The sequence below is a fragment of the Muntiacus reevesi genome, chromosome 4, assembly GCF_963930625.1.
Source record: "Muntiacus reevesi chromosome 4, mMunRee1.1, whole genome shotgun sequence".
NCBI classification, from domain to species: domain Eukaryota; kingdom Metazoa; phylum Chordata; class Mammalia; order Artiodactyla; family Cervidae; genus Muntiacus; species Muntiacus reevesi.
In genome coordinates, this window is record NC_089252.1 from 945,478 (window position 1) to 959,144 (window position 13,667).

At 43.1% G+C, this 13,667-nt stretch overlaps 1 protein-coding gene across 1 annotated transcript in view; it reads right to left on the reverse strand.

The window, feature by feature from the left end:
- ADNP2 (ADNP homeobox 2) overlaps positions 1 to 12,664 on the reverse strand; it is a 33,545-nt gene extending 20,881 nt beyond the window's left edge. Inside the window, exons 1-2 of the mRNA XM_065932242.1 lie at positions 12,511 to 12,664; positions 1,917 to 2,037 (exon numbers count right to left, since the gene is read on the reverse strand). Of these exons, the coding sequence (XP_065788314.1) occupies positions 1,917 to 2,024 (108 nt within the window). The 5' untranslated portion in view covers positions 2,025 to 2,037; positions 12,511 to 12,664. The remainder of the gene's footprint in view (positions 1 to 1,916; positions 2,038 to 12,510) is intronic.
- Positions 12,665 to 13,667: the final 1,003 nt, after the last annotated feature.

Here is a 13,667-nt window from a genome sequence, read left to right on the forward strand (position 1 = left end):
AATACTTGACCTGAGGGACAGAGATAAATAAACAGCATCAGGTACTACGAGAGGTTTGGAGAAAAACAGAGCAGGTAAGATAATGAAGTGGAAAGGGCAGAATTTTAGGGGGAAGATTTTTCCGGGGCAGCAACGTTTGAAAAGAGGTCTTTTCTTCAGAAAGTTTCAGTTCAGTTCAGTCGCTCAGTCGTGTCCTACTCTTCGCGACCCCATGAATTGCAGCACGCCAGGCCTCCCTGTCCATCACAAACTTCAGCAAAAACCAATTCTGACCACTAATGAGAATCCTGGTAATTACTGGTCTTTCAGCACCTTTTTATAAATAAAGTCAATCTGGTTCAAAGTCTGAGATTTAAAAGTTAAGAAACTGAACTCTTCCTGGGCCAATAATATCTTGAATCAAATTATTCACAACTCTGAAAAATTCAAAGCAGACGCAGTCCGTATCTTCAATATGGACTAAACATGCACAGAATGGCTATAAAGCTACATAGCAAGCTTTATTTAACAATTTTTATTTCTTTATGCTGGCCATATATTCTCAAGTTATAAGATAAAATTATATGAGAACAGAATTGACCATAGAAAATGTGACTGTGACCTTAATTTTTAAACTTTTATAAGACTGCATGTATTAAATTCACAAATCAGAAAAGACAAAAGAAAACAAACAACCCTACCATATAAGTATGCATCACCACTGGGGATTACTCTAATACTAGAAAACTGATTTAGTCTTTTTCTGTTAAAAAATTCAAAGATCAAAAACAAATATACATTGCAACTAATGGCTGTATATTGTCACCCTGCTTATTTAACTTATATGCAGGGTACATCATGAGAAACACTGGGCTGGAGGAAGCACAAGCTGGAATCAAGATTGCCGGGAGAAAATATCAGTAACCTCAGATATGCAGATGACACCACCCTTATGGCAGAAAGTGAAGAAGAACTAAAGAAGAACTAAAAGCCTCTTGATGAAAGTCAAAGAGGAGAGTGAAAAAGTTGGCTTAAAGCTCAACATTCAGAAAACTAAAATCACGGCATCTTGTCCCATCACGTCATGGCAAATAGATGGGGAAACAGTGGAAACAGTGACTGACTTTATTTTTTGGGGCTCCAAAATCACTGCAGATGGTGAAAGCAGCCATAAAATAAAACTACTCCTTGGAAGGAAAGTTATGACCAACCTAGACAGCATATTAAAAAGCAGACATTACTTTGTCAATAAAGGTCGGTCTGGTCAAGCTATGGTTTTTCCAGTGGTCACGTACGGGTGTGAGAGTTGGACTATAAAGAAAGCTGAACGCAGAAGAATTGATGCTTTTCAACTGTGGTGTTGGAGAAGACTCTTGAGAGTCCCTTGGACTGCAAGGAGATCCAACCAGTCCATCCTAAAGGAGTCCTGGGTGTTCATTGGAAGAACTGATGTTGAAGCTGAAACTCCAATACTCTGGCCACCTGATGCGAAGAGCTGACTCACTGGAAAAGACCCTGGTGCTGGGAAAGATTGAGGGCAGGGGGAGAAGGGGACGACAGAGGATGAGATGGTTGGATGGCATCACTGACTAGATGGACATGAGTTTGGGTGGACTCCAGGAGTTGGTGATGGACAGGGAGGTCTCACGTGCTGCAGTTCATGGGGTCGCAAAGAGTCAGACACGACTGAGCAACTGAACTGAATGACTAAAGTCTCTCCTCAAAGTAACTAAAAACTGGAGCCTAAAGCAGCCACTTTAAACCATAAAGACATAAATAAGAACAAATGCTGTTCCCAGGCCTCATTTTAAGAGGCAGCACTTTCCACTTTGAGGCATCTGACCCACTCTCCAAAGAGTCCCGTTCAAAGAGTACCCCTCAGCCCAGGGCCTCCACGGTTGCCGTCTTCTCTTCATCCATTACCCGTGTCCTCTTACCTTCAGCAGCTCCTTGCAGCTGTCAAGCCCAATGTCCATAAGAATGCTTTTCACCTTTTTCCGTACCTTCCTGATGTTGTCAAGATTCTCCACAGGAATTTGAAACATTTTTGAGATTTTCCTTAAAGGGAAGAAAACAAAACTATAATAAGTGTATACACACACACACACACACACACACACACACACACACACACGGCGCTAGTGTTAAAGAACCCGCCTGCCAATACAGGAGACATAAGAGAGGAAACACAAGAGACATGGGTTCGTGCCCTGGGTCAGGAAGATCCCCTGAAGGAGGGCATGGCAGCCCACTCCAGTATTCTTGCCTGGAGAATCCCATGGACAGAGGAGCCTGGAAGACTATTGTCCATAGGGTCGAAAAGAGTCAAAACACAACTGAAGCAACTTAGCATGCATCCATATATACACACATACACATGTATGTGCATAAAATATTACAAACAGGGTAGGTAAAGAAAGCAGAGTAATTTTCAACAAATTATTCTGGAACAATTAGATTTCCACAATCAAAGAATAAGTTGGATTCTTTCCTATTAGTATACACAAAAATTAACTCAAAATTAGTCCTATACCTCCATGCACAAGTGAAAACTTTAAAACGCTCAGAAGAAAACACAGGCATAAATTTTTATGACATTGGATTTGGCAACAGGTTCTCAGATATGATACCATAAAGCGCTAGGAACAAGAGAAAAAGTAGTTAAGTTGGACTTCATCAAAATGAAAAACCTATATGCTTCAAAGGAAACCATCAAAAAAATGAAAAGAGAATCCACAACAAGGGAGAAAACTTTTGTAAATCTTATTTCTGATAAGGAACTTATATCCAGAATATATTAAAAAAACTCCAATGACAATAATTAAAGGACAAATATGCCAACTTAAAAACAGGGAAAGGATCTGGTTACTTCTACAAAGACAACATACAAATGGCCATTAAGCACTTAAGAATGTGCCAAACAACATTAGCTATGGGGAAAAGCAAATAGAAACTATCATGAAGTAACTCTTCACACCAACTAGAATGGCTGTCAATTTTAAAAGAAGTAGCAGTAATAGTGCTGGCACGGATGTGAAGAAAATGGATCTCCCCCATACACTGCTGGTAGTAATGGCAGTAAAATAATGTGGCTGGTTTGGGAAAGTCCAGCAGGTCCTCAAAGGATTAAACATGTAAGTACCATATGAACCAGCAATACCACTTGAGAGAAATTAAAAACCTGCATCCAAACAAAACCCTGTACAAGAATGTTCACAGCACCACTACTCATAACACTCAAAAAATAAAAAAGCACAAATGTCCATCAAAAGATACATAAATAAAATGTGGTGTATCCGAAGAATGGAATATTATTTGGCCATAAAAAGTGAAGTATTAATGCATGTTACACTGATAACCCTTGGGGGATATTATTCTAAGTGAAAGGCGTCAGACACAAAGGACCACATATTATATGATTCGATTTACAGGTAATGTCCAGAATAGACAAAATTTACAGAGACAAAAAAGAGAACATTGGTTGCTTAGGGCTGAGGAGAATGGAAGGTGATGGCTAAGGGGACAAAGTTTCTTTCTGGAACAGTGACAATATTCTAAAATCGACTATGGTGATGTTATGCACAACTCTGTGAATGAACTAAATAAAAACCACTGACTGTACACTTTAAGCAGGTGAACTGTATGGAGTGTAAATTACATCTCAGTAACGCTGCTTTTGGGCTTTTCCAGTAGATCAGTTGATAAAGAACTTGCCTACAATGCAGGAAACCCAGGTTTGATTCCTGAGTTGGGAAGATCCCCTGGAGAAGGAAATGGCACCCCACTCCAGTATTCTTGCCTGGAGAATCCCATGGACAGAGGAGCCTGGCGGGCTACAATCCATAGGGTCACAACAGTTGGAAACATCTTAGCAACTAAACCACCACCAACGCTGCTTTTAAAATATCTGAAAAGGCATAAAATTAAAATAAACCCTGTGGTAGTTGACTAGGATAAAAGGTACAGCTGTGACCTTATTATCTGTAATAAATACGGATTTAAAAAATATATATTTGTTAGTGTGTGTGTGTATATTGTACAGCTCAGGCCACTGTAAGAGCTTGGAAGTAGCTACACACCAGTAGCAGACCACGCCTTGGGCTCAAATCTTCCTTTCTAAATATCACTTTCCCTTAAACGGAAGCAGGGCTCCTTGGAAAAATGGCTGATTTCAGGGCTGGAGCACAGAAGAGACAAAATGATCCTAGAATGTCTTCTGCCAGAAAATAAAGGAGTTGCTCAGAAAATGGGGAGACATGTCAAAAGTACTCAAAAGAAGTCAGCTTGAAGAAGTTTCCACAAGCCAAATATGGGACAATGTGGGTACCAAACAAATGACAGTAACAGATTATAACCTGCGGCTCCGAAGTTTCCAAAGATAATGTCACCGTATCTCCCATCCCATGTGCTTTCCTCAGAACATGTCCGTGACACTCTTCCCAACGAGAAGAGGCATCTACGTGCCCACTCCTCGAACCTGGGCAGAACTCGGCAGCGCCCTCGACCAATAAAGCAAGGCCATGGGAATGCCCAGGCTAGACCACAAAATGCCACATACTTTCCTTGCCCTCTGGGTACCATAACTCTTGGAATCTAGACTCCTTATTGCAAGAAGCTCAACTAGCCCACACGGAAAGGTTCCACATCAACCACTGGACATGAGAGTGAAGATACTCTTACAGCCTGCAGCTGTCCACTCATCCCGAGTCTTTGAGTTTTTTCAGTTGAGGCCTCAGACACTGTGGAACATAAATGAACCATCTCCCCCTGCTCCCACCTGAATTACTGAATTTTTATATAAAATGTTTCACTCCACCAAGTTTTAGGGTGGTTTGATATTCAGAAATAGTAATCAAAATATAACCCACTAGAACATAAACTCAAGTTCATAATAACAAAAATAATTAAATTTAAAGTTTAGTCAAGAATGGAATATTTTATATCATTCCCAAGCACCTCCCCACAAAATACTCATTAATAACCAAGGGGAAAAGAGTAATTCACAGAAGTCTGGAAGACATCCAATTAAGAGACAAAATTACCTGTAAACTTCAGAAATATCCAGATGATACAAGACCACTATTCACAACAGCCAAACTGTGGAAACAATCCAAGTGTCCATCAAAAGGTGAATAGATGGGCAAAACATAACATACTCATCCCACAAAACACAACAGTAAATGTAAGTAGGCACTGATGCACATGACAGCATGAATCAGTATCTCAAAAACATGATGCTAAGTGAAAGAACACAGATGCAAAGTCCTCATATTGTCTGACACCATTTATATGAAACATTCAGGAGAAATCTACATAGATAGAAGGCAGATTAGTGGTCAGCAGTGGGTGGAAATAATTGCACATGAATAGGTTTTTGGGGAAAGTGTAGGAAATTTTCTAATACTAGACTGTGTTGTTGGTTGCACAATTCTATAAACTTACTAAAAATCAACTAATTATACTTCTTAAAGAGATGGGAATACCAGACTACTTTGTCTACTGAGAAGTCTATATGCAGGACAAGAAGCAACAGTTAGAACCGGACATGGAAAAATGTACTGGTTCTTGGGAAAGGAGTAAAACAAGGCCGTGTATCGTCACCCTGCTTATTTAACTTATATGCAGAGTTGTTGTTTTTCAGTCCCCAAGTCATGTCTGATTCTTTGCGACCCCATGGTTTGCAGCACACCATACTTCCCTGTCCTTCACTATCTCACAGAGTTTATTCAAACTCACGTCCATTGAGTCAGTGATGCCATCCAACTATCTCATCCTCTGTCATCCCCTTCTCCTTTTGCCCTCAATTTCAATCAAACAACCCAGGATCAGGGTTGGTCCCAATGAGTCAGCTCTTCGAATCAGGAGACCAAAGTATTGGAGCTTCAACTTTCAGCAGCAATCTTTCCAACGAACAGAGTACATCATGGGAAATGCCAGGCTTGATGACTCACAAGCCGGAATCCAGATTGCTGGGAGAAATATCACAACTTCAGATATACAGATGATACCACTCTAACGACAGAAGGGTAAGAGCAACTAAAGAGCCTCTTGATGAGAGTGAAAGCGGAAGAGTGAAAAAGTTGGCTTAAAACTCAACGTTCAAAAAACTAAGACTATGGCAACCAGTTCCATCACTTCACGGTAGATAGATGGGGGGAAAGTGGAAATAGCGGCAGATTTTATTTTCTTGGGCTCCAAAATCACCGTGGACAGTGACTGCAGCCACGAAATTAAGACACTTGCTTCTTGGAAGGAAAGCTATGACAAACCTAGACAGCACATTAAAAAGCAGAGACATCACTTGCCGACAAAGGTCCATAGTCAAAGCTATGGTTTTTCCAGTAGTCATATATGGATGTGAGAGTTGGACCATAAAAACAGCTGAGCACTGAACAATTGATGCTTTTGAACTACAGGAAAAGACTGCTGAGAGTCCCTTGGACAGCAAGGAGATCAAACCAGTTAATCTTAAAGGAAATCAACACTGAATATTCATTGGAAGGACTCATGCTGAAGCTGAAACTCCATTACTTTGGCCACCTGATGTGAAGAGTTGATTCACTGGAAACGACCCTGATGCTGGGAAAGACTGAAGGCAGGAGGAGAAAGGGACGAGAGAGGATAAGATGGCTGGATGGCATCACTGGCTCAATGGACATGAGTTTGAGCAAACTCTGGGACATAGTGTAGGACAGGGAAGCCTGGTGTGCTACAGACCATGAGGTCGCAAAGAGGCAGACACTACTTTGTAACTGAACAACAATAATACTTAGAAAAACATCGTGCAAAGAAAAACTAGAACTGTTTCAGATTGTGAGGCTAAAAAAAACTAAATACAATGTGTAATTCTAATTAGATTCTTTACTATAAATGATGTTTCTGGAACAACTGGCAAAACTTCAATGTGGGCTGAGGAGTAACAATGCATTGATTTTCTGATTTTGATGGTTGTGTTCTGGGTATGTAGAATGTCCTTATTGTAGGAAATGGACAATATTGGGTAATCTGGCATCTTTTCTGGTAACTTAAGTTTCAAATGATTCAGGGGAAATTCTTTGCACTACACCTGCAACTTTCTAAAAATCTGAAACTATTTCAAAAAAGGTTTTAATGCACAAACTATAAAAGCTACAAACAAAATCAGTTAAATCTGAGTTAAAGAAATGTCAGATAAAATAATGCCAAATTTCAAATTATCAAAACAATAACTTGAAGACTGATAACATCCACTGGTAGTGGCATCACCGACTCGATGGACATGAGTTTGAGCAAGCTCCAAGAGTTGGTGATGGACAGGGAAGCTTGGTGTGCTACAGTTCATGAGGTCACAAAGTGTCAGACATGACTGAGCAACTGAACTGAACTGAAATGAACTGACTGGAACTGAAGGTAAGTAGAAAAACGTTAACTTCTCCATATTTACACGTCAACTGGCAGTATCTCCCAAGATTTTTAAACAACAGTTTCTCTGAGTTGGAAATTCCATTCTAAACCCTTTTACAACCCCTCCTCCTTCAAGGGTAAGCTTGGAATCCCTTCTAAGAACTCCCAAAATGGCCAGTTTATACTTATTTCATTGCACTCACCTCACTACATTGTAATTATTTCCTTATATACCCATTTTCCCTTTTGAACTAAACATCTTCAGGGCAGGAATCATGTTTCTCTGCACATCTGGGCCTATCACAGAGGTTCAAAATGGACAGGCTATAGAGGGTTGGTGAGGTGGAGATAAAGACATTCTAAGTAAATAGATCAGCATCAAAAAAATCACTGAGGTAAATGAGTATCTGAATGTATTTGCCAAAAGGTAAGTAAAACTGAAAACATGAACCGGAATAAAACAAGACACGAAAGGGGCATTAGAGCTAACAGTGGGAGGAACTTTTCATGAGTAACAAGAAAATGTGAAGTATCGAGAAGCCAATTTGAAATGGGTACATTTTTCAGACAAGTTACCTATGTAAAAATTATACTTCAGGTTCAGTAAAAAGCGAGTTTGAAAGATCATTTAGCATTTTAGAACAAGAACATACAAAAATCATAGCAAATAGTTTTAAAACAATAAAATTATTAACAATAAAATGCATTGAACTGGGTTCTAGGCTTCGAAAGCATAATTTAAAAGGCAAGTTGTCAAGAACCTTGTGGGAGCATTCTTTAAAATTAAGCACAGCATCACTTTCAAGCCCAGATTGGCTTCTCTGGCCAAAGCAGCCTCAACAGAAACTTCCCTTCAAGTTCTCCACTCACTCCACCAGACATGCTGGTCTGTCCTCCTTAGACTTCCTGGAGCACTTCTTTCCCAAAAGCTGGCTGATAAATAGGACTGCCAAAGGTTAAGACCATCATCCACCTATATCTAAAACAAAGAAGTTAAATGTATTGCTTGCAAAGAAATCTGGCTTCATATAGGAAGTGCTGATCTTATCAGAGTTGAGAAACAGTAGTACAGGGATTGGCCACATTTCACAGAATGGTTCCCAAGCTGTTCCTGACAGGCCAACTCTCAGGAGGAAGGCACTGAAAAGAGGCTTCCAGTGATCAGGCAAGTTTTAAAGGGGTCTGCAAGTACTTGTTCAAGGCTTGGGAGAAGGGCCAAAGAAGTCTTCTTGAACCTGCAGAACAAGAGCATTTCATTCTCAACTGTACACGCTCCCATTCCCTCATCATTGTTACTGTGGTTCCCTCCCTCAAAACAAGTACACAAGTCCATTCAATTTAAAGAAAAAGTTTCCTGCTTATAGCACTTACTGTTTTAGGGAAACCAAGTAAACATAATAAAATAAAACACAGGTAAATCACAGAAGTTCTGTCAAGATCCTTGGTCTATTGTTGCCAATCAGTTTGGGGGGAAAAAGCTGACTTTTACCATAATTTATCCATTCTCTAAGAGATGCAAGATTCTACACAAAAGGCCAAGTGGACTAATTAGCTGGAAAAGAAGTTGCTGAATGCTTCCATATCTATAGATCCTTTACTGATGCTATTCTCAATATATTCTTAGTACTCAATTAAATTTGTATTTTCACCATTAGGAAACAGCAGGCTAATGCAGCTGTACTATCTACCAAGTTCAGTTCACAGTAAATTATTCTTTTCTTTTGTATTTTATTATTATTTTCAGCTGTGCTCGGTGCTCGTTGCTGCACACATGCTTTCTCTAGTTGCAGGGAGTGGGGCTTCTCTAGTTGCAGAGCATGGGCTCTAAAAGCACAGGCTTCAGTAGTTGCAGCATGCGGGCTCAACAGCTGCACCATGCAGGTTCAGCAGTTGTGGCTCACGGGCATATTAGCTGCACAGTAGCTTCTGGAATCTTCCTGGATAAGGGATAGAACCTGTGTCCCCTGCACTGGCAGGCAGATTCTTATCTACTCTATCATCAGGAAAGTCCCACAGTAAATTACCTTTAATTTCACAGTGTGTGGTAGACATGAATTTACCAAAAATTGCATTAAAGTGCAAAAGAAAATATTATTTTCCAAAGAGGCACTTAAAGGGTTTTTGCTGCTTTTTAGTATCACAATCATTTAAGAATACTCCATTACCAAAAAATACACTGTAAAAAAAGTCATTCTGGTAATAAACAGTACTTTTTTAAGTCACAGAACTTTCTTCTAAGTTCCTGTGAAATCTAAGTTCTGAAACGATTTCACTTGCAAAACAATCCAGAACAATGATCTCACAAGCAAGACTCTGGAGCTACACTGCCTGAGTTTAAGTTTACCACAGTTTACTACTAGTTGTGTGATCTTTAGCAAGTTACTTAATCCCAGGGCCTGTTTCTTCTGTAAAACAGGGACTGCACAACCGACTCTGAGAAGTAGTTTTGAGGAAGAAAATTCATTTAACACAAGAAAAGCACTTAGAACATAAGACTGTGAGTTTGCTATTATCTAACTCTAAAAACTTAAAATGCAACATTCAAAAAACTAGCATCATGGCATCCAGTCCCACCACTTCATGGCAAATAGAAGGAAAAAAAGTGGAAGCAGTCACAGATTTTGTTTTCTTCAGCTCCAAAATCACTGCTGACAGTGACTGCAGCCATGAAATTAAAAGACGCTTGCTCCTTGGAAAGAAAGCTATGACAAACCTAGACAGTATTAAGAGACATCACTTTGCCGACAAAGGTCTGTATAGTCAAAGCTATTGTTTTTCCTGTAGTCATATACAGGTGTGAGAGCTGGACCATAAAGAAAGCCGAACACCCAAGAGTTGATGCTTTTGAATTGTGGTGCTGGAGAAGACTCCTGAAGAGTCCCTTGGGCTGAGAGATCAAACTAGTCCATTCTAAAGGAAATCAACCCTGAATATGCACCAGAAGGACTGATGCTGAAGCTCCAACACTTTGGCCACCTGATGTTAAGAGTTGACTCACTGGAAAAGACACTGATGCTACAGAAAGACTGAATGCAAAAGATGAGAGCAGCAGAGAATGAGATGGTTATAGATAGCATCACGACTCAATGGACTGAATCTGAGTAATATCTGGGAGACAGTGGAGGACAGAGGAGACTGGAATCCTGCAGTCCATGGGCGGCGGGGGCCGGGGGGAGACGGACACGGACGATGGCAGAGTCAGACATGACTTAATGACTGAACAACAAGCTCCCAAAAATCTAAGTGAAATGTTGAAACTACTGGAATACAGGGGTTGTTGTTTTGTTTTGAAGTAACTAAAAACACATGATATTTATACAATAGATTAAAGCAAGAATCAAAGGTCTGGGTTCAAATACAAGAAGATCCCTTCTCAGACACGTCGCCTTCAGCAAGTCCTCACCTTTCAGTCTTCTCCTTGTAACACCTTGCCAATATGTGTGACAACCATGTGATAACCAGAGTGGCAGCCACAGCAGAATATTGGGATGTGACCACTCAAAGTGACTACAACCATAAATTCACCAGAAATATATTGCAAACTTGGATCAAATTAAAATGGTGTCCCAGATATCGTCAGATAGACTCCCTGGTAGCTCGCACGGTAAATAATCTGGGTTCCATCTCCGGGTCAGGAAGACCCCCTGGAGAAGGGAGCCCACTCCAGTATTCTTGCCTGGAGAATTCCGTGGACAGAGGAGCCTGACAGGCTACAGTCCATGGCGTCACAGAGTCGGGCACGACTTTCTCTCACTCACTTCAGGAGAGGAAGGTAGAGTGCTTACAAGAATTGTGTGTGTGTGTGTGTGTGTGTGTGTGTGTGTGCGTGCGTGCGTGTGCGTGTGTGTGTGTGTGTTGCTCAGTTGTGCCTGACTCTTTGCGACCCCATGGACTACAGCCCACCAGGCTTCTCTGTCCATGGGATCCTTCAGGCAACACGGGAGTAAATTGCCATTTCCTTCCCCATCCTCTCCAGACACCAATCTTCAATTCCTAACCCTAAAACCAGCTCTCACATCCTTACCACTGCTCAGTCAGACGAGTGAGCCTATCTCCTCCCAACTCCAGTCCCCCTCCAACCTAGCACCAGTACCCTTACGACACACAGATCGGTCACTGCCATGTCTAAAGACCACTGCCTCAACAAACTCCCAACGACAACTAGAATACCAAAGTTCGTTCATAACATGGCTACCTCCCCAGTAACAAGCTACATGTTTGTAAACATGTATGTTTAAACAAGTTAAACATACATTACTTGACTTCCAACCAAAGCCGAACACGCGCTTTCCTCAACTCGCATTTTTTTACGTGGTCCACTCTCCCAGAACGCTCCTCCCGACTCCCAGGCTCCTCCCGAGCCCTGTGGGGTTCGCCCGTGCCCTGAGGCACTTGCCCATCTGCATCATAAATGACCACACGCAAGAGTCCTCCAGATCTCAAGAGGCTGCCATTACCCATTCCATTCAATTATAAAGAGTTTTAAGAGCATTCCGCCAAGCCTCCCATTCAAATTCAAAGAAAATACTTTAAACATTTAATTATTTAACAACCGTTCAGTTAGAACTGGCGGCTACTATTTTCGACGTTCCCAAGCCAGGAGTCAGGAGAAATTCTGCGCTCTCTACGTCAGTGCGGTGACCGGCGGCATGTGAAAAGTTCAACTGTAATGTCAACATCTGCACGTCATCAGTATTCACACCGAGAACTCCAGGGTGAAGAAACTGGGGCTCCTCTCAGCTGTGCGCTCCTCCAGAAAAAACCCGCCACAGGGCAGGCGGCTGAGCGCGCCTCTGCCCGGCCCGCGTCCGCGCTTGCTCCGGGCGGCCCTCCGGCTTCCAGCCCGCCCCCCTCCCCGGCCCTCCCCGGCCCTCCCCGGCCACCGCCCTGTCCCCGCGTCCCCCTCGCCCTGATGCCGTTCCCCGCCCCGCCCCCAGGCCCCATCACCGCCCCCCTCGACCCCGGCCCCACGTGACGCGGAGGGACGACGGGCGCCCTTCGGGACGCGAGCCCCGCACTGGCAGAACGTCGTGGGATTAGAGAGGCGGCCACGGGCCACCGGGTGTGGGCGGGGTGGGGCGGGGCCGCAGCCGGGACTTCGCGGGCCGGGCCAGGGGCGTCGCCGCGGGCCGGGCCGGGGTTACCTACCGCTGGGCGCCCGCAGCGCCGCCGCGTCCCTCGCACGTCTGGCCGCGCCTGCTGGGGCCCCGCGCCCGCCCGCCTACGCCCCGCGCGGCGGGACCCCCGCTCGGCGCGCGCCACCCCGCGCGACCCCGTCCCCTCCTCCCAGCTCGGCCAGAAAGAGAAAATGGCGCTCGATTGGCCTCCGGAAGTGACGCGCACCCTTATTTGCATGCCGATGCAGTCAACCAATAGGAGAAGAGCATGCATGGGACCCCCCCCCCCCCGCCTCTAGGCACTGTCCCACAGGCCCCTTTGGGCCCCTGCCTTGAGCTGAACTGGAAGGTCAGCAGTGGGAATGGGGTTTTGTATTGAAGCCCCCTCCCCTGACCCCACTCTTGCCACAGTGAACTGGCCTGCTAGCCTCTCCCCATATCCACAAACTCTCGTGAGAGTGTGATGTGATGACGTCACTAGAGGGGGTGGGGCTGTACGTCGTTTGTCACGTGACCAATCACGTGGGTTCCTAGAACTTTGGCTTTATTTGCATGAGGTGGGGTGGAGCTACTGGCAGTAGCAGGAATAGGTGGCCCCGCCCACATCTCAGAGCCAATGGGAAACCAGCTGTGAGGTGAATCCTGCCCTATCATTGGAGGATAGAACTTGAACTATCAGAACTTTGACAAGGATGCCTTTGATGCATCTTGGTGAACTGACTGGATTGGGTCTCCTGACTTCGTAATTATATCCTAAGAAAATTAATTTCACACTTTTTCTTGAGAATTTTTATTTTTAAGTTAGAGCTACTACGTGCTGTGTGGGAAGAAAGTTAATTGCATACATTTATAAAAATTCTTAAATGGCTTATAAGTTCACTTTTGCCCAGCTTTGTAAAAAAAATGTGAAGGGATAATATATTTCTCAAAATGAATGTACCATCGCGTGAAAGGAGCTTTCAAAATGCCTATAGGTCCTCAACTGTTGAGTAAAGCGCCCAAGGGGTTAAGAATAGAACCACATTGCCCTCAGGGAACTTGCAGTTTAACCGGGAGGCCTGCTGTGTAGGCAAACAACTATTTTAATTTATCGCTCCTCAGTAACTACTCCAGCCCTTTCTCCCTTCATTGAAGCTGCCGAGGCAATATCTGCCCCGCCTCAACTTACTTTTCAGCACAAGTCCATGT